The following is a 16,769-nucleotide window of genomic DNA, read 5'->3' as shown; positions in this document are numbered from 1 at the left end:
CTGCCCGCACGTGGACGCTTGCCACTGCTCTCCTGGCTGCACTCTGACCCTGCGGTCGTTCCCATCGCCTCAGGCCACGCAAGGTGCCGGAGTCGTCCCGGGGCCGGGCCAGACCCTCCACGGGTGGGAGGGCGAGCAGCAGGGGCAAGCCCGGAGATGGGAGGACAACAGGGACAAGGTCCGGCCTCCGTAGCCCCAGGGGGTGGACAGAGCCGGAGCGTGCCAGGCTGCCTGAGCCTGGGACCCGCCAAGGGAATCTGCTGGGCCTGGCCCCTCACCTGAAAGCTGTCGGTTCGCATCCGAGGAAAGCAGGGCCGATGCTGGCTTCCTTCAGAAGCTGGTTGAGCTGCCAAGGGGAGGTGATTCCAAATTAACCCATTGCCCTACTCCCGCACACCTGCCAGCCCACGAGGCCAGCAGGCCTCATGGCCGTGGCAGAGCGGTGGTGGGCTGCTTACCAGGGTGCTCATGACTCTCTGGGTAGTGTTGCGCTTTGCCGAGTGAGGAATTGCCAGGTCGGAATTGTAGGGGAGATTGGTGATGGTGAAGTTGATGGTGAAATGCTCAAGGGCGGGAGCTGGTGTCCGTGTGGGGATGGCAGCTGCAAGGAGCACAGATGGGCAATGAAAAGGTGCAAGAGCCAGGCCGTCAAGGCTTTGCGTGGAGAAAGGCAAAGGTCTCCCGACAGCCACCCCTCCTTCCTGGCCCGCGTCTCGTGGCGGAAGGTCAGCGTGCTCCACACTCCCCCCGACTGCCTCAGCCAGGCAGCAGAGACCCGCGTCTTTGGACGCCAACCCTCCCCTGAAAGCTACTCACGTGGCAGCTCGGGCTGTTCGTTGTAACCTGCAAAGAGAGAGCCAGTCATGAGCTGGAGCTGGGAACGGGCACGGGGGAAGGCTGCTGAGAACAAAAGGCTGCTGCAGGAGGGCAGAGAGGTGGGGAGGCCTTGGTGCCTACCGTTGACGTAGAGGCTGGCCTCGTCCAGGCTGTAGGGGCCCAGCTGCGTGATGCCTTTGGTCTTGTTGCTCACTTCGTGGTAAAGGCCCACCCTGTCCAACGCCGCGGCGGAGGAGTCGTTCCTGTAGCTGCAGACGGCGTCTGCCACGGTGCCGCTGCCACGCGCTTCAGCCCTGGCACAGGAAACGTGGGGTTAGTTTGGGCTGCGCGGTGCCAAGGCAGAGGGCCTGGAGCCTCGGCGGCGTCTCCGGCGCACCTACCTGAACGCTGTCACCGCGCATCCCACGTAAGCGGGGCCCAGGCTGCTCTTGCCAAAGATGGGGTCGAGCTGCCAAAGAGAGGGGTGGGGGAGCTCATGATCGTGCCCCAAAGAGCTGGCATTCCTCAAGAGCAGCCCATGCCCAGTGGAACGCGAGGTGGCTGTGAAGGAGGGAGCGAGGGCAGACAGGCCGGCGCTTACCAAGGAGGTTAAGGCTTTTTGCGTCTCGTTGAATTCCCTGGAGTGGGGAGTTGCCAGCTCTTGGGTGTGGGCGAGACTGGTGAGGGTCAAGTTGAGGGTGAACCGTAGCAGGGTGGGGGCTGTAGTGGGCCTGGCTGCTACGGAAAGGAGAGCAGCGTCAGAGCGGGCCATCGCTAGACCTGCCCGCCTGCAGGCAGGCCCCGCGGAGCAGGCGAGAGCCTGTGGGCAGGAAACTCTGCCGCAAGGGGCCCCGGCCATTGCCCCTTCTCCCACTACAGCCAGCTCCTGCAGATACTCACTTGGCAGCAGCGGCGGCTCGTTGTACTCTGCAAGGAGAGAGAAATGCGTTAGCTGGGCAGCAGGAGGTGGTCAAGGGGCACTCTGACAATTTTGGGGAAGGCAAGCGGGGAAAGCGAGAGCCTGGGGGACACGTCTGTGAGCCCCGTGGCCATGCTGGGAAATGAGTAAGTCGCGCTGGGCGGATGACACTGCCAGCCGTGCCTAAATCAGCCTGCAGGGAAGAGAGTCCAGCATGTTGCAGTACGGGCTGTCCGACACTCTGCATGACTCCTATCCAGGCACGGCGGACGCACGCAGGGCACGGGGCAAAAAGGCTTGCCGGAGAACAGGTGCTTACCATTGACGTAGAGGCTGGCCTCGTCCAGGCTGTAGGGGCCCAGCTGCGTGATGCCTTTGGTCTTGTTGCTCACTTCGTGGTAAAGGCCCACCCTGTCCAACGCCGGGGCGGAGGAGTCGTTCCTGTAGCTGCAGACGGCGTCCACCTGCGTGTTGTCCCCTTGCCTCACGGGCCTGAAGAACACAAGGCGATGCCTGAGCACGTCTTCTCTGCACCCACTCGTTGCAAGGGCAGGCGTTAGGGCTTCCACAGCCGTCTCCTCATGGGAACGCATGCGCAGCATTCCCCACCCACACGTGGACGCTTGCCACTGCTCTCCTGGCTGCACTCTGACCCTGCGGTCGTTCCCATCGCCTCAGGCCACGCAAGGTGCCGGAGTCGTCCCGGGGCCGGGCCAGACCCTCCACGGGTGGGAGGGCGAGCAGCAGGGGCAAGCCCGGAGATGGGAGGACAACAGGGACAAGGTCCGGCCTCCGTAGCCCCAGGGGGTGGACAGAGCCGGAGCGTGCCAGGCTGCCTGAGCCTGGGACCCGCCAAGGGAATCTGCTGGGCCTGGCCCCTCACCTGAAAGCTGTCGGTTCGCATCCGAGGAAAGCAGGGCCGATGCTGGCTTCCTTCAGAAGCTGGTTGAGCTGCCAAGGGGAGGTGATTCCAAATTAACCCATTGCCCTACTCCCGCACGCCTGCCAGCCCACGAGGCCAGCAGGCCTCATGGCCGTGGCAGAGCGGTGGTGGGCTGCTTACCAGGGCGCTCATGACTCTCTGGGTAGTGTTGCGCTTTGCCGAGTGAGGAATTGCCAGGTCGGAATTGTAGGGGAGATTGGTGATGGTGAAGTTGATGGTGAAACGCTCAAGGGCGGGAGCTGGTGTCCGTGTGGGGATGGCAGCTGCAAGGAGCACAGATGGGCAATGAAAAGGTGCAAGAGCCAGGCCGTCAAGGCTTTGCGTGGAGAAAGGCAAAGGTCTCCCGACAGCCACCCCTCCTTCCTGGCCCGCGTCTCGCGGCGGAAGGTCAGCGTGCTCCACACTCCCCCCGACTGCCTCAGCCAGGCAGCGGAGACCGGCGTCTTTGGACGCCAACCCTCCCCTGAAAGCTACTCACGTGGCAGCTCGGGCTGTTCGTTGTAACCTGCAAAGAGAGAGCCAGTCACGAGCTGGAGCTGGGAACGGGCACGGGGGAAGGCTGCTGAGAACAAAAGGCTGCTGCAGGAGGGCAGAGAGGTGGGGAGGCCTTGGTGCCTACCGTTGACGTAGAGGCTGGCCTCGTCCAGGCTGTAGGGGCCCAGCTGCGTGATGCCTTTGGTCTTGTTGCTCACTTCGTGGTAAAGGCCCACCCTGTCCAACGCCGCGGCGGAGGAGTCGTTCCTGTAGCTGCAGACGGCGTCTGCCACGGTGCCGCTGCCACGCGCTTCAGCCCTGGCACAGGAAACGTGGGGTTAGTTTGGGCTGCGCGGTGCCAAGGCAGAGGGCCTGGAGCCTCGGCGGCGTCTCCGGCGCACCTACCTGAACGCTGTCACCGTGCATCCCACGTAAGCGGGGCCCAGGCTGCTCTTGCCAAAGATGGGGTCGAGCTGCCAAAGAGAGGGGTGGGGGAGCTCATGATCGTGCCCCAAAGAGCTGGCATTCCTCAAGAGCAGCCCATGCCCAGTGGAACGCGAGGTGGCTGTGAAGGAGGGAGCGAGGGCAGACAGGCCGGCGCTTACCAAGGAGGTTAAGGCTTTTTGCGTCTCGTTGAATTCCCTGGAGTGGGGAGTTGCCAGCTCTTGGGTGTGGGCGAGACTGGTGAGGGTCAAGTTGAGGGTGAACCGTAGCAGGGTGGGGGCTGTAGTGGGCCTGGCTGCTACGGAAAGGAGAGCAGCATCAGAGCGGGCCATCGCTAGACCTGCCCGCCTGCAGGCAGGCCCCGCGGAGCAGGCGAGAGCCTGTGGGCAGGAAACTCTGCCCCAAGGGGCCCCGGCCATTGCCCCTTCTCCCACTACAGCCAGCTCCTGCAGATACTCACTTGGCAGCAGCGGCGGCTCGTTGTACTCTGCAAGGAGAGAGAAATGCGTTAGCTGGGCAGCAGGAGGTGGTCAAGGGGCACTCTGACAATTTTGGGGAAGGCAAGCGGGGAAAGCGAGAGCCTGGGGGACATGTCTGTGAGCCCCGTGGCCATGCTGGGAAATGAGTAAGTCGCGCTGGGCTGATGACACTGCCAGCCGTGCCTAAATCAGCCTGCAGGGAAGAGAGTCCAGCATGTTGCAGTACGGGCTGTCCGACACTCTGCATGACTCCTATCCAGGCACGGCGGACGCACGCAGGGCACGGGGCAAAAAGGCTTGCCGGAGAACAGGTGCTTACCATTGACGTAGAGGCTGGCCTCGTCCAGGCTGTAGGGGCCCAGCTGCGTGATGCCTTTGGTCTTGTTGCTCACTTCGTGGTAAAGGCCCACCCTGTCCAACGCCGGGGCGGAGGAGTCGTTCCTGTAGCTGCAGACGGCGTCCACCTGCGTGTTGTCCCCTTGCCTCACGGGCCTGAAGAACACAAGGCGATGCCTGAGCACGTCTTCTGTGCACCCGCTCGTTGCAAGGGCAGGCGTTAGGGCTTCCACAGCCGTCTCCTCATGGGAACGCATGCACGGCATTCCCTGCCCGCACGTGGACGCTTGCCACTGCTCTCCTGGCTGCACTCTGACCCTGCGGTCGTTCCCATCGCCTCAGGCCACGCAAGGTGCCGGAGTCGTCCCGGGGCCGGGCCAGACCCTCCACGGGTGGGAGGGCGAGCAGCAGGGGCAAGCCCGGAGATGGGAGGACAACAGGGACAAGGTCCTGCCTCCGTAGCCCCAGGGGGTGGACAGAGCCGGAGCGTGCCAGGCTGCCTGAGCCTGGGACCCGCCAAGGGAATCTGCTGGGCCTGGCCCCTCACCTGAAAGCTGTCGGTTCGCATCCGAGGAAAGCAGGGCCGATGCTGGCTTCCTTCAGAAGCTGGTTGAGCTGCCAAGGGGAGGTGATTCCAAATTAACCCATTGCCCTACTCCCGCACACCTGCCAGCCCACGAGGCCAGCAGGCCTCATGGCCGTGGCAGAGCGGTGGTGGGCTGCTTACCAGGGTGCTCATGACTCTCTGGGTAGTGTTGCGCTTTGCCGAGTGAGGAATTGCCAGGTCGGAATTGTAGGGGAGATTGGTGATGGTGAAGTTGATGGTGAAACGCTCAAGGGCGGGAGCTGGTGTCCGTGTGGGGATGGCAGCTGCAAGGAGCACAGATGGGCAATGAAAAGGTCGAAAGATTTGAGTTGAGACACGGAGATGTCTCCAGCTAGCCATTCCTCCTCTCTCTTCTCGGTCTGTCCCTGGGTTCATCTGTTGTGGACCCCAGCTGGTAATTATCACATTTTCATGTGTCTAGAATGGTCTTTAGAAAGCCTGCACATCAGTTTTTAGAATAACTCCCTCGTTTCACATTGCTAATATCAATAGTATTTAAACGAGGTGCTCCTCAGTAGGTTATATTTAATCTGAGAGAACAATTAGAATACTCAGCATGGTTATCCTTGTGTTTGAGATATTGTTGGAATACAAAGGTTTTTCACATGTCTCCAGTGTGGCCATTTAATTAAGCCTGTAGAAAACATTTTAATTTCAGAGACTGTGCACAGACTCACTTTAGTCTTCCTAGGGCATTCCTTTTAGAGGTCACTTTGCATGCGCAATATACACTAGTATATCTTTAGGAAAAAACACAGAGGATGGAATCTTTTTTTTAGAAAGGAAGAATTCGTCACTGATGTTCCTGGAAATTATTTTAGTCAGTGACCTGCTCCCTGGCCATAAAGAAACATCTCTGAACTAACCTTCAGTTTTAGTTAAGTTATTTAATTTAAATGATACTCTTACTACAAAGGGACTGATTTATTCTGTGGCTTTATAAGAAGACTATGTTCTTTAGGGTTTCTCTGCATTCGCGAGTAACAACAGTATCATTATCACAATATAATACTATTGCAATAATATTATTTTCAGGACAGTGCAGTACCCACAAAGGGTAAAAATACCTTTCCTTAAATAAAAGCTTAATACTTTTTCCAGGAATACAGTTTTATGAGGCAATCACATGAAAAAATCTGGCCATAATAATGTTCCTATCAAAGCTGCTATAAAAAAACCTGTTAGAACTTTTAGAATTAAAATCTATAATCTCCTCACAAAAATCATAAAATAAAACGAAAATAAGGAACTTACATGTTTCTGGAGTGCCAGCAACAGTAAGAATTGATGTCCTTTCGGCAGAGGCTGTGCTTCTGACACTGGACAAAGGAATGATTGTACTTTGGGAAATACCTTTAGAAGAACTGGTAACAAATGCAGTTGTTCCGGGAAATAGAGGATTGACAAAAAGAGCAGCAGACGTTTCTGAACCAGTAGATGCACCTACTGCAGTTACCACAGGAAGAACGGTTGTGGCAAGGGCAGGCGTGGATGTTTCAGCCAGGCCAGAAGTGGCTGCCGTGGTCATCGCAAGAGCTGGACGAGGCGTTTCTGCCCGGGTGGAGAGGACTGCAGCAGCTGTCTCACTAGCAGAAGTTTGTGCCAGAGCAGAAGTGGGGGAAGCTGTAGTCTTGGGAGGAGAAGTGGACTGGGGAGCAGTGCTGGCCGTTTCTGCAGCTGTAGACGTGATGGCGGTAGTTGTCTCAAGGGGTGAAGTGCCTGTGACGCTGCTAGTGGACGTCGTTACAAGAGCAGGGGTGGCCGCAGGCGTCGTCTCGGTTGGGGAAGTGGTCGCCAGAGCTGCGGTGGAGCTAGCGGCCGAGGTGCTTGCAGGACGTGGCGTTGTCCCGCGTGCGGAGGTGGATGTTTCTGCGAGGACCGTCGTTGGGGCAGCTGATATTTCTGGAGCTGTGCTTGTGGCAAGGGCAGGCGCGGATGTTTCAGCCAGGCCAGAAGTGGCTGCCGTGGTCATCGCAAGAGCTGGACGAGGCGTTTCTGCCCGGGTGGAGAGGACTGCAGCAGCTGTCTCACTAGCAGAAGTTTGTGCCAGAGCAGAAGTGGGGGAAGCTGTAGTCTTGGGAGGAGAAGTGGACTGGGGAGCAGTGCTGGCCGTTTCTGCAGCTGTAGACGTGATGGCGGTAGTTGTCTCAAGGGGTGAAGTGCCTGTGACGCTGCTAGTGGACGTCGTTACAAGAGCAGGGGTGGCCGCAGGCGTCGTCTCGGTTGGGGAAGTGGTCGCCAGAGCTGCGGTGGAGCTAGCGGCCGAGGTGCTTGCAGGACGTGGCGTTGTCCCGCGTGCGGAGGTGGATGTTTCTGCGAGGACCGTCGTTGGGGCAGCTGATATTTCTGGAGCTGTGCTTGTGGCAAGGGCAGGCGCGGATGTTTCAGCCAGGCCAGAAGTGGCTGCCGTGGTCATCGCAAGAGCTGGACGAGGCGTTTCTGCCCGGGTGGAGAGGACTGCAGCAGCTGTCTCACTAGCAGAAGTTTGTGCCAGAGCAGAAGTGGGGGAAGCTGTAGTCTTGGGAGGAGAAGTGGACTGGGGAGCAGTGCTGGCCGTTTCTGCAGCTGTAGACGTGATGGCGGTAGTTGTCTCAAGGGGTGAAGTGCCTGTGACGCTGCTAGTGGACGTCGTTACAAGAGCAGGGGTGGCCGCAGGCGTCGTCTCGGTTGGGGAAGTGGTCGCCAGAGCTGCGGTGGAGCTAGCGGCCGAGGTGCTTGCAGGACGTGGCGTTGTCCCGCGTGCGGAGGTGGATGTTTCTGCGAGGACCGTCGTTGGGGCAGCTGATATTTCTGGAGCTGTGCTTGTGGCAAGGGCAGGCGCGGATGTTTCAGCCAGGCCAGAAGTGGCTGCCGTGGTCATCGCAAGAGCTGGACGAGGCGTTTCTGCCCGGGTGGAGAGGACTGCAGCAGCTGTCTCACTAGCAGAAGTTTGTGCCAGAGCAGAAGTGGGGGAAGCTGTAGTCTTGGGAGGAGAAGTGGACTGGGGAGCAGTGCTGGCCGTTTCTGCAGCTGTAGACGTGATGGCGGTAGTTGTCTCAAGGGGTGAAGTGCCTGTGACGCTGCTAGTGGACGTCGTTACAAGAGCAGGGGTGGCCGCAGGCGTCGTCTCGGTTGGGGAAGTGGTCGCCAGAGCTGCGGTGGAGCTAGCGGCCGAGGTGCTTGCAGGACGTGGCGTTGTCCCGCGTGCGGAGGTGGATGTTTCTGCGAGGACCGTCGTTGGGGCAGCTGATATTTCTGGAGCTGTGCTTGTGGCAAGGGCAGGCGCGGATGTTTCAGCCAGGCCAGAAGTGGCTGCCGTGGTCATCGCAAGAGCTGGACGAGGCGTTTCTGCCCGGGTGGAGAGGACTGCAGCAGCTGTCTCACTAGCAGAAGTTTGTGCCAGAGCAGAAGTGGGGGAAGCTGTAGTCTTGGGAGGAGAAGTGGACTGGGGAGCAGTGCTGGCCGTTTCTGCAGCTGTAGACGTGATGGCGGTAGTTGTCTCAAGGGGTGAAGAGCCTGTGACGCTGCTAGTGGACGTCGTTACAAGAGCAGGGGTGGCCGCAGGCGTCGTCTCGGTTGGGGAAGTGGTCGCCAGAGCTGCGGTGGAGCTAGCGGCCGAGGTGCTTGCAGGACGTGGCGTTGTCCCGCGTGCGGAGGTGGATGTTTCTGCGAGGACCGTCGTTGGGGCAGCTGATATTTCTGGAGCTGTGCTTGTGGCAAGGGCAGGCGCGGATGTTTCAGCCAGGCCAGAAGTGGCTGCCGTGGTCATCGCAAGAGCTGGACGAGGCGTTTCTGCCCGGGTGGAGAGGACTGCAGCAGCTGTCTCACTAGCAGAAGTTTGTGCCAGAGCAGAAGTGGGGGAAGCTGTAGTCTTGGGAGGAGAAGTGGACTGGGGAGCAGTGCTGGCCGTTTCTGCAGCTGTAGACGTGATGGCGGTAGTTGTCTCAAGGGGTGAAGTGCCTGTGACGCTGCTAGTGGACGTCGTTACAAGAGCAGGGGTGGCCGCAGGCGTCGTCTCGGTTGGGGAAGTGGTCGCCAGAGCTGCGGTGGAGCTAGCGGCCGAGGTGCTTGCAGGACGTGGCGTTGTCCCGCGTGCAGAGGTGGATGTTTCTGCGAGGACCGTCGTTGGGGCAGCTGATATTTCTGGAGCTGTGCTTGTGGCAAGGGCAGGCGCGGATGTTTCAGCCAGGCCAGAAGTGGCTGCCGTGGTCATCGCAAGAGCTGGACGAGGCGTTTCTGCCCGGGTGGAGAGGACTGCAGCAGCTGTCTCACTAGCAGAAGTTTGTGCCAGAACAGAAGTGGGGGAAGCTGTAGTCTTGGGAGGAGAAGTGGACTGGGGAGCAGTGCTGGCCGTTTCTGCAGCTGTAGACGTGATGGCGGTAGTTGTCTCAAGGGGTGAAGTGCCTGTGACGCTGCTAGTGGACGTCGTTACAAGAGCAGGGGTGGCCGCAGGCGTCGTCTCGGTTGGGGAAGTGGTCGCCAGAGCTGCGGTGGAGCTAGCGGCCGAGGTGCTTGCAGGACGTGGCGTTGTCCCGCGTGCGGAGGTGGATGTTTCTGCGAGGACCGTCGTTGGGGCAGCTGATATTTCTGGAGCTGTGCTTGTGGCAAGGGCAGGCGCGGATGTTTCAGCCAGGCCAGAAGTGGCTGCCGTGGTCATCGCAAGAGCTGGACGAGGCGTTTCTGCCCGGGTGGAGAGGACTGCAGCAGCTGTCTCACTAGCAGAAGTTTGTGCCAGAGCAGAAGTGGGGGAAGCTGTAGTCTTGGGAGGAGAAGTGGACTGGGGAGCAGTGCTGGCCGTTTCTGCAGCTGTAGACGTGATGGCGGTAGTTGTCTCAAGGGGTGAAGTGCCTGTGACGCTGCTAGTGGACGTCGTTACAAGAGCAGGGGTGGCCGCAGGCGTCGTCTCGGTTGGGGAAGTGGTCGCCAGAGCTGCGGTGGAGCTAGCGGCCGAGGTGCTTGCAGGACGTGGCGTTGTCCCGCGTGCGGAGGTGGATGTTTCTGCGAGGACCGTCGTTGGGGCAGCTGATATTTCTGGAGCTGTGCTTGTGGCAAGGGCAGGCGCGGATGTTTCAGCCAGGCCAGAAGTGGCTGCCGTGGTCATCGCAAGAGCTGGACGAGGCGTTTCTGCCCGGGTGGAGAGGACTGCAGCAGCTGTCTCACTAGCAGAAGTTTGTGCCAGAGCAGAAGTGGGGGAAGCTGTAGTCTTGGGAGGAGAAGTGGACTGGGGAGCAGTGCTGGCCGTTTCTGCAGCTGTAGACGTGATGGCGGTAGTTGTCTCAAGGGGTGAAGTGCCTGTGACGCTGCTAGTGGACGTCGTTACAAGAGCAGGGGTGGCCGCAGGCGTCGTCTCGGTTGGGGAAGTGGTCGCCAGAGCTGCGGTGGAGCTAGCGGCCGAGGTGCTTGCAGGACGTGGCGTTGTCCCGCGTGCGGAGGTGGATGTTTCTGCGAGGACCGTCGTTGGGGCAGCTGATATTTCTGGAGCTGTGCTTGTGGCAAGGGCAGGCGCGGATGTTTCAGCCAGGCCAGAAGTGGCTGCCGTGGTCATCGCAAGAGCTGGACGAGGCGTTTCTGCCCGGGTGGAGAGGACTGCAGCAGCTGTCTCACTGGCAGAAGTTTGTGCCAGAGCAGAAGTGGGGGAAGCTGTAGTCTTGGGAGGAGAAGTGGACTGGGGAGCAGTGCTGGCCGTTTCTGCAGCTGTAGACGTGACGGCGGTAGTTGTCTCAAGGGGTGAAGTGCCTGTGACGCTGCTAGTGGACGTCGTTACAAGAGCAGGGGTGGCCGCAGGCGTCGTCTCGGTTGGGGAAGTGGTCGCCAGAGCTGCGGTGGAGCTAGCGGCCGAGGTGCTTGCAGGACGTGGCGTTGTCCCGCGTGCGGAGGTGGATGTTTCTGCGAGGACCGTCGTTGGGGCAGCTGATATTTCTGGAGCTGTGCTTGTGGCAAGGGCAGGCGCGGATGTTTCAGCCAGGCCAGAAGTGGCTGCCGTGGTCATCGCAAGAGCTGGACGAGGCGTTTCTGCCCGGGTGGAGAGGACTGCAGCAGCTGTCTCACTAGCAGAAGTTTGTGCCAGAGCAGAAGTGGGGGAAGCTGTAGTCTTGGGAGGAGAAGTGGACTGGGGAGCAGTGCTGGCCGTTTCTGCAGCTGTAGACGTGATGGCGGTAGTTGTCTCAAGGGGTGAAGTGCCTGTGACGCTGCTAGTGGACGTCGTTACAAGAGCAGGGGTGGCCGCAGGCGTCGTCTCGGTTGGGGAAGTGGTCGCCAGAGCTGCGGTGGAGCTAGCGGCCGAGGTGCTTGCAGGACGTGGCGTTGTCCCGCGTGCGGAGGTGGATGTTTCTGCGAGGACCGTCGTTGGGGCAGCTGATATTTCTGGAGCTGTGCTTGTGGCAAGGGCAGGCGCGGATGTTTCAGCCAGGCCAGAAGTGGCTGCCGTGGTCATCGCAAGAGCTGGACGAGGCGTTTCTGCCCGGGTGGAGAGGACTGCAGCAGCTGTCTCACTAGCAGAAGTTTGTGCCAGAGCAGAAGTGGGGGAAGCTGTAGTCTTGGGAGGAGAAGTGGACTGGGGAGCAGTGCTGGCCGTTTCTGCAGCTGTAGACGTGACGGCGGTAGTTGTCTCAAGGGGTGAAGTGCCTGTGACGCTGCTAGTGGACGTCGTTACAAGAGCAGGGGTGGCCGCAGGCGTCGTCTCGGTTGGGGAAGTGGTCGCCAGAGCTGCGGTGGAGCTAGCGGCCGAGGTGCTTGCAGGACGTGGCGTTGTCCCGCGTGCGGAGGTGGATGTTTCTGCGAGGACCGTCGTTGGGGCAGCTGATATTTCTGGAGCTGTGCTTGTGGCAAGGGCAGGCGCGGATGTTTCAGCCAGGCCAGAAGTGGCTGCCGTGGTCATCGCAAGAGCTGGACGAGGCGTTTCTGCCCGGGTGGAGAGGACTGCAGCAGCTGTCTCACTAGCAGAAGTTTGTGCCAGAGCAGAAGTGGGGGAAGCTGTAGTCTTGGCAGGAGAAGTGGACTGGGGAGCAGTGCTGGCCGTTTCTGCAGCTGTAGACGTGATGGCGGTAGTTGTCTCAAGGGGTGAAGTGCCTGTGACGCTGCTAGTGGACGTCGTTACAAGAGCAGGGGTGGCCGCAGGCGTCGTCTCGGTTGGGGAAGTGGTCGCCAGAGCTGCGGTGGAGCTAGCGGCCGAGGTGCTTGCAGGACGTGGCGTTGTCCCGCGTGCGGAGGTGGATGTTTCTGCGAGGACCGTCGTTGGGGCAGCTGATATTTCTGGAGCTGTGGTTGAGGCAAGGGCAGGCGCGGATGTTTCAGCCAGGCCAGAAGTGGCTGCCGTGGTCATCGCAAGAGCTGGACGAGGCGTTTCTGCCCGGGTGGAGAGGACTGCAGCAGCTGTCTCACTAGCAGAAGTTTGTGCCAGAGCAGAAGTGGGGGAAGCTGTAGTCTTGGGAGGAGAAGTGGACTGGGGAGCAGTGCTGGCCGTTTCTGCAGCTGTAGACGTGATGGCGGTAGTTGTCTCAAGGGGTGAAGTGCCTGTGACGCTGCTAGTGGACGTCGTTACAAGAGCAGGGGTGGCCGCACGCGTCGTCTCGGTTGGGGAAGTGGTCGCCAGAGCTGCGGTGGAGCTAGCGGCCGAGGTGCTTGCAGGACGTGGCGTTGTCCCGCGTGCGGAGGTGGATGTTTCTGCGAGGACCGTCGTTGGGGCAGCTGATATTTCTGGAGCTGTGCTTGTGGCAAGGGCAGGCGCGGATGTTTCAGCCAGGCCAGAAGTGGCTGCCGTGGTCATCGCAAGAGCTGGACGAGGCGTTTCTGCCCGGGTGGAGAGGACTGCAGCAGCTGTCTCACTGGCAGAAGTTTGTGCCAGAGCAGAAGTGGGGGAAGCTGTAGTCTTGGGAGGAGAAGTGGACTGGGGAGCAGTGCTGGCCGTTTCTGCAGCTGTAGACGTGACGGCGGTAGTTGTCTCAAGGGGTGAAGTGCCTGTGACGCTGCTAGTGGACGTCGTTACAAGAGCAGGGGTGGCCGCAGGCGTCGTCTCGGTTGGGGAAGTGGTCGCCAGAGCTGCGGTGGAGCTAGCGGCCGAGGTGCTTGCAGGACGTGGCGTTGTCCCGCGTGCGGAGGTGGATGTTTCTGCGAGGACCGTCGTTGGGGCAGCTGATATTTCTGGAGCTGTGCTTGTGGCAAGGGCAGGCGCGGATGTTTCAGCCAGGCCAGAAGTGGCTGCCGTGGTCATCGCAAGAGCTGGACGAGGCGTTTCTGCCCGGGTGGAGAGGACTGCAGCAGCTGTCTCACTAGCAGAAGTTTGTGCCAGAGCAGAAGTGGGGGAAGCTGTAGTCTTGGGAGGAGAAGTGGACTGGGGAGCAGTGCTGGCCGTTTCTGCAGCTGTAGACGTGATGGCGGTAGTTGTCTCAAGGGGTGAAGTGCCTGTGACGCTGCTAGTGGACGTCGTTACAAGAGCAGGGGTGGCCGCAGGCGTCGTCTCGGTTGGGGAAGTGGTCGCCAGAGCTGCGGTGGAGCTAGCGGCCGAGGTGCTTGCAGGACGTGGCGTTGTCCCGCGTGCGGAGGTGGATGTTTCTGCGAGGACCGTCGTTGGGGCAGCTGATATTTCTGGAGCTGTGCTTGTGGCAAGGGCAGGCGCGGATGTTTCAGCCAGGCCAGAAGTGGCTGCCGTGGTCATCGCAAGAGCTGGACGAGGCGTTTCTGCCCGGGTGGAGAGGACTGCAGCAGCTGTCTCACTAGCAGAAGTTTGTGCCAGAGCAGAAGTGGGGGAAGCTGTAGTCTTGGGAGGAGAAGTGGACTGGGGAGCAGTGCTGGCCGTTTCTGCAGCTGTAGACGTGACGGCGGTAGTTGTCTCAAGGGGTGAAGTGCCTGTGACGCTGCTAGTGGACGTCGTTACAAGAGCAGGGGTGGCCGCAGGCGTCGTCTCGGTTGGGGAAGTGGTCGCCAGAGCTGCGGTGGAGCTAGCGGCCGAGGTGCTTGCAGGACGTGGCGTTGTCCCGCGTGCGGAGGTGGATGTTTCTGCGAGGACCGTCGTTGGGGCAGCTGATATTTCTGGAGCTGTGCTTGTGGCAAGGGCAGGCGCGGATGTTTCAGCCAGGCCAGAAGTGGCTGCCGTGGTCATCGCAAGAGCTGGACGAGGCGTTTCTGCCCGGGTGGAGAGGACTGCAGCAGCTGTCTCACTAACAGAAGTTTGTGCCAGAGCAGAAGTGGGGGAAGCTGTAGTCTTGGCAGGAGAAGTGGACTGGGGAGCAGTGCTGGCCGTTTCTGCAGCTGTAGACGTGATGGCGGTAGTTGTCTCAAGGGGTGAAGTGCCTGTGACGCTGCTAGTGGACGTCGTTACAAGAGCAGGGGTGGCCGCAGGCGTCGTCTCGGTTGGGGAAGTGGTCGCCAGAGCTGCGGTGGAGCTAGCGGCCGAGGTGCTTGCAGGACGTGGCGTTGTCCCGCGTGCGGAGGTGGATGTTTCTGCGAGGACCGTCGTTGGGGCAGCTGATATTTCTGGAGCTGTGGTTGAGGCAAGGGCAGGCGCGGATGTTTCAGCCAGGCCAGAAGTGGCTGCCGTGGTCATCGCAAGAGCTGGACGAGGCGTTTCTGCCCGGGTGGAGAGGACTGCAGCAGCTGTCTCACTAGCAGAAGTTTGTGCCAGAGCAGAAGTGGGGGAAGCTGTAGTCTTGGGAGGAGAAGTGGACTGGGGAGCAGTGCTGGCCGTTTCTGCAGCTGTAGACGTGATGGCGGTAGTTGTCTCAAGGGGTGAAGTGCCTGTGACGCTGCTAGTGGACGTCGTTACAAGAGCAGGGGTGGCCGCACGCGTCGTCTCGGTTGGGGAAGTGGTCGCCAGAGCTGCGGTGGAGCTAGCGGCCGAGGTGCTTGCAGGACGTGGCGTTGTCCCGCGTGCGGAGGTGGATGTTTCTGCGAGGACCGTCGTTGGGGCAGCTGATATTTCTGGAGCTGTGCTTGTGGCAAGGGCAGGCGCGGATGTTTCAGCCAGGCCAGAAGTGGCTGCCGTGGTCATCGCAAGAGCTGGACGAGGCGTTTCTGCCCGGGTGGAGAGGACTGCAGCAGCTGTCTCACTAGCAGAAGTTTGTGCCAGAGCAGAAGTGGGGGAAGCTGTAGTCTTGGGAGGAGAAGTGGACTGGGGAGCAGTGCTGGCCGTTTCTGCAGCTGTAGACGTGATGGCGGTAGCTGTCTCAAGGGGTGAAGTGCCTGTGACGCTGCTAGTGGACGTCGTTACAAGAGCAGGGGTGGCCGCAGGCGTCGTCTCGGTTGGGGAAGTGGTCGCCAGAGCTGCGGTGGAGCTAGCGGCCGAGGTGCTTGCAGGATGTGGCGTTGTCCCGCGTGCGGAGGTGGATGTTTCTGCGAGGACCGTCGTTGGGGCAGCTGATATTTCTGGAGCTGTGCTTGTGGCAAGGGCAGGCGCGGATGTTTCAGCCAGGCCAGAAGTGGCTGCCGTGGTCATCGCAAGAGCTGGACGAGGCGTTTCTGCCCGGGTGGAGAGGACTGCAGCAGCTGTCTCACTAGCAGAAGTTTGTGCCAGAGCAGAAGTGGGGGAAGCTGTAGTCTTGGGAGGAGAAGTGGACTGGGGAGCAGTGCTGGCCGTTTCTGCAGCTGTAGACGTGATGGCGGTAGTTGTCTCAAGGGGTGAAGTGCCTGTGACGCTGCTAGTGGACGTCGTTACAAGAGCAGGGGTGGCCGCAGGCGTCGTCTCGGTTGGGGAAGTGGTCGCCAGAGCTGCGGTGGAGCTAGCGGCCGAGGTGCTTGCAGGACGTGGCGTTGTCCCGCGTGCGGAGGTGGATGTTTCTGCGAGGACCGTCGTTGGGGCAGCTGATATTTCTGGAGCTGTGGTTGAGGCAAGGGCAGGCGCGGATGTTTCAGCCAGGCCAGAAGTGGCTGCCGTGGTCATCGCAAGAGCTGGACGAGGCGTTTCTGCCCGGGTGGAGAGGACTGCAGCAGCTGTCTCACTAGCAGAAGTTTGTGCCAGAGCAGAAGTGGGGGAAGCTGTAGTCTTGGGAGGAGAAGTGGACTGGGGAGCAGTGCTGGCCGTTTCTGCAGCTGTAGACGTGATGGCGGTAGTTGTCTCAAGGGGTGAAGTGCCTGTGACGCTGCTAGTGGACGTCGTTACAAGAGCAGGGGTGGCCGCAGGCGTCGTCTCGGTTGGGGAAGTGGTCGCCAGAGCTGCGGTGGAGCTAGCGGCCGAGGTGCTTGCAGGACGTGGCGTTGTCCCGCGTGCGGAGGTGGATGTTTCTGCGAGGACCGTCGTTGGGGCAGCTGATATTTCTGGAGCTGTGCTTGTGGCAAGGGCAGGCGCGGATGTTTCAGCCAGGCCAGAAGTGGCTGCCGTGGTCATCGCAAGAGCTGGACGAGGCGTTTCTGCCCGGGTGGAGAGGACTGCAGCAGCTGTCTCACTAGCAGAAGTTTGTGCCAGAGCAGAAGTGGGGGAAGCTGTAGTCTTGGGAGGAGAAGTGGACTGGGGAGCAGTGCTGGCCGTTTCTGCAGCTGTAGACGTGATGGCGGTAGTTGTCTCAAGGGGTGAAGTGCCTGTGACGCTGCTAGTGGACGTCGTTACAAGAGCAGGGGTGGCCGCAGGCGTCGTCTCGGTTGGGGAAGTGGTCGCCAGAGCTGCGGTGGAGCTAGCGGCCGAGGTGCTTGCAGGACGTGGCGTTGTCCCGCGTGCGGAGGTGGATGTTTCTGCGAGGACCGTCGTTGGGGCAGCTGATATTTCTGGAGCTGTGGTTGAGGCAAGGGCAGGCGCGGATGTTTCAGCCAGGCCAGAAGTGGCTGCCGTGGTCATCGCAAGAGCTG

General features: G+C 60.4%; 1 protein-coding gene across 1 annotated transcript in view; it reads right to left on the bottom strand.

Annotated features, from left to right (window-relative positions):
• Nucleotides 1-6,575, bottom strand: part of MUC16 (mucin 16, cell surface associated) — a 46,537-nt gene extending 39,962 nt beyond the window's left edge. The window contains exons 1-19 of the mRNA XM_064497259.1: nt 6,273-6,575; nt 5,139-5,281; nt 4,959-5,026; nt 4,395-4,567; nt 4,057-4,083; nt 3,758-3,894; nt 3,558-3,625; nt 3,298-3,470; nt 3,157-3,183; nt 2,799-2,941; nt 2,619-2,686; nt 2,055-2,227; nt 1,717-1,743; nt 1,418-1,554; nt 1,218-1,285; nt 958-1,130; nt 817-843; nt 459-601; nt 279-346 (exon numbers count right to left, since the gene is read on the bottom strand). Coding sequence (XP_064353329.1) covers nt 279-346; nt 459-601; nt 817-843; nt 958-1,130; nt 1,218-1,285; nt 1,418-1,554; nt 1,717-1,743; nt 2,055-2,227; nt 2,619-2,686; nt 2,799-2,941; nt 3,157-3,183; nt 3,298-3,470; nt 3,558-3,625; nt 3,758-3,894; nt 4,057-4,083; nt 4,395-4,567; nt 4,959-5,026; nt 5,139-5,281; nt 6,273-6,546 — 2,117 coding nt within the window. The 5' untranslated portion in view covers nt 6,547-6,575. The remainder of the gene's footprint in view (nt 1-278; nt 347-458; nt 602-816; nt 844-957; nt 1,131-1,217; nt 1,286-1,417; nt 1,555-1,716; nt 1,744-2,054; nt 2,228-2,618; nt 2,687-2,798; nt 2,942-3,156; nt 3,184-3,297; nt 3,471-3,557; nt 3,626-3,757; nt 3,895-4,056; nt 4,084-4,394; nt 4,568-4,958; nt 5,027-5,138; nt 5,282-6,272) is intronic.
• Between the last annotated feature and the right edge of the window lie 10,194 nt (nt 6,576-16,769).

The sequence above is a fragment of the Dromaius novaehollandiae genome, chromosome 25, assembly GCF_036370855.1.
Source record: "Dromaius novaehollandiae isolate bDroNov1 chromosome 25, bDroNov1.hap1, whole genome shotgun sequence".
Classification (NCBI taxonomy): Eukaryota; Metazoa; Chordata; class Aves; order Casuariiformes; family Dromaiidae; genus Dromaius; species Dromaius novaehollandiae.
This window is presented reverse-complemented; position numbering and strand designations above follow the sequence as displayed.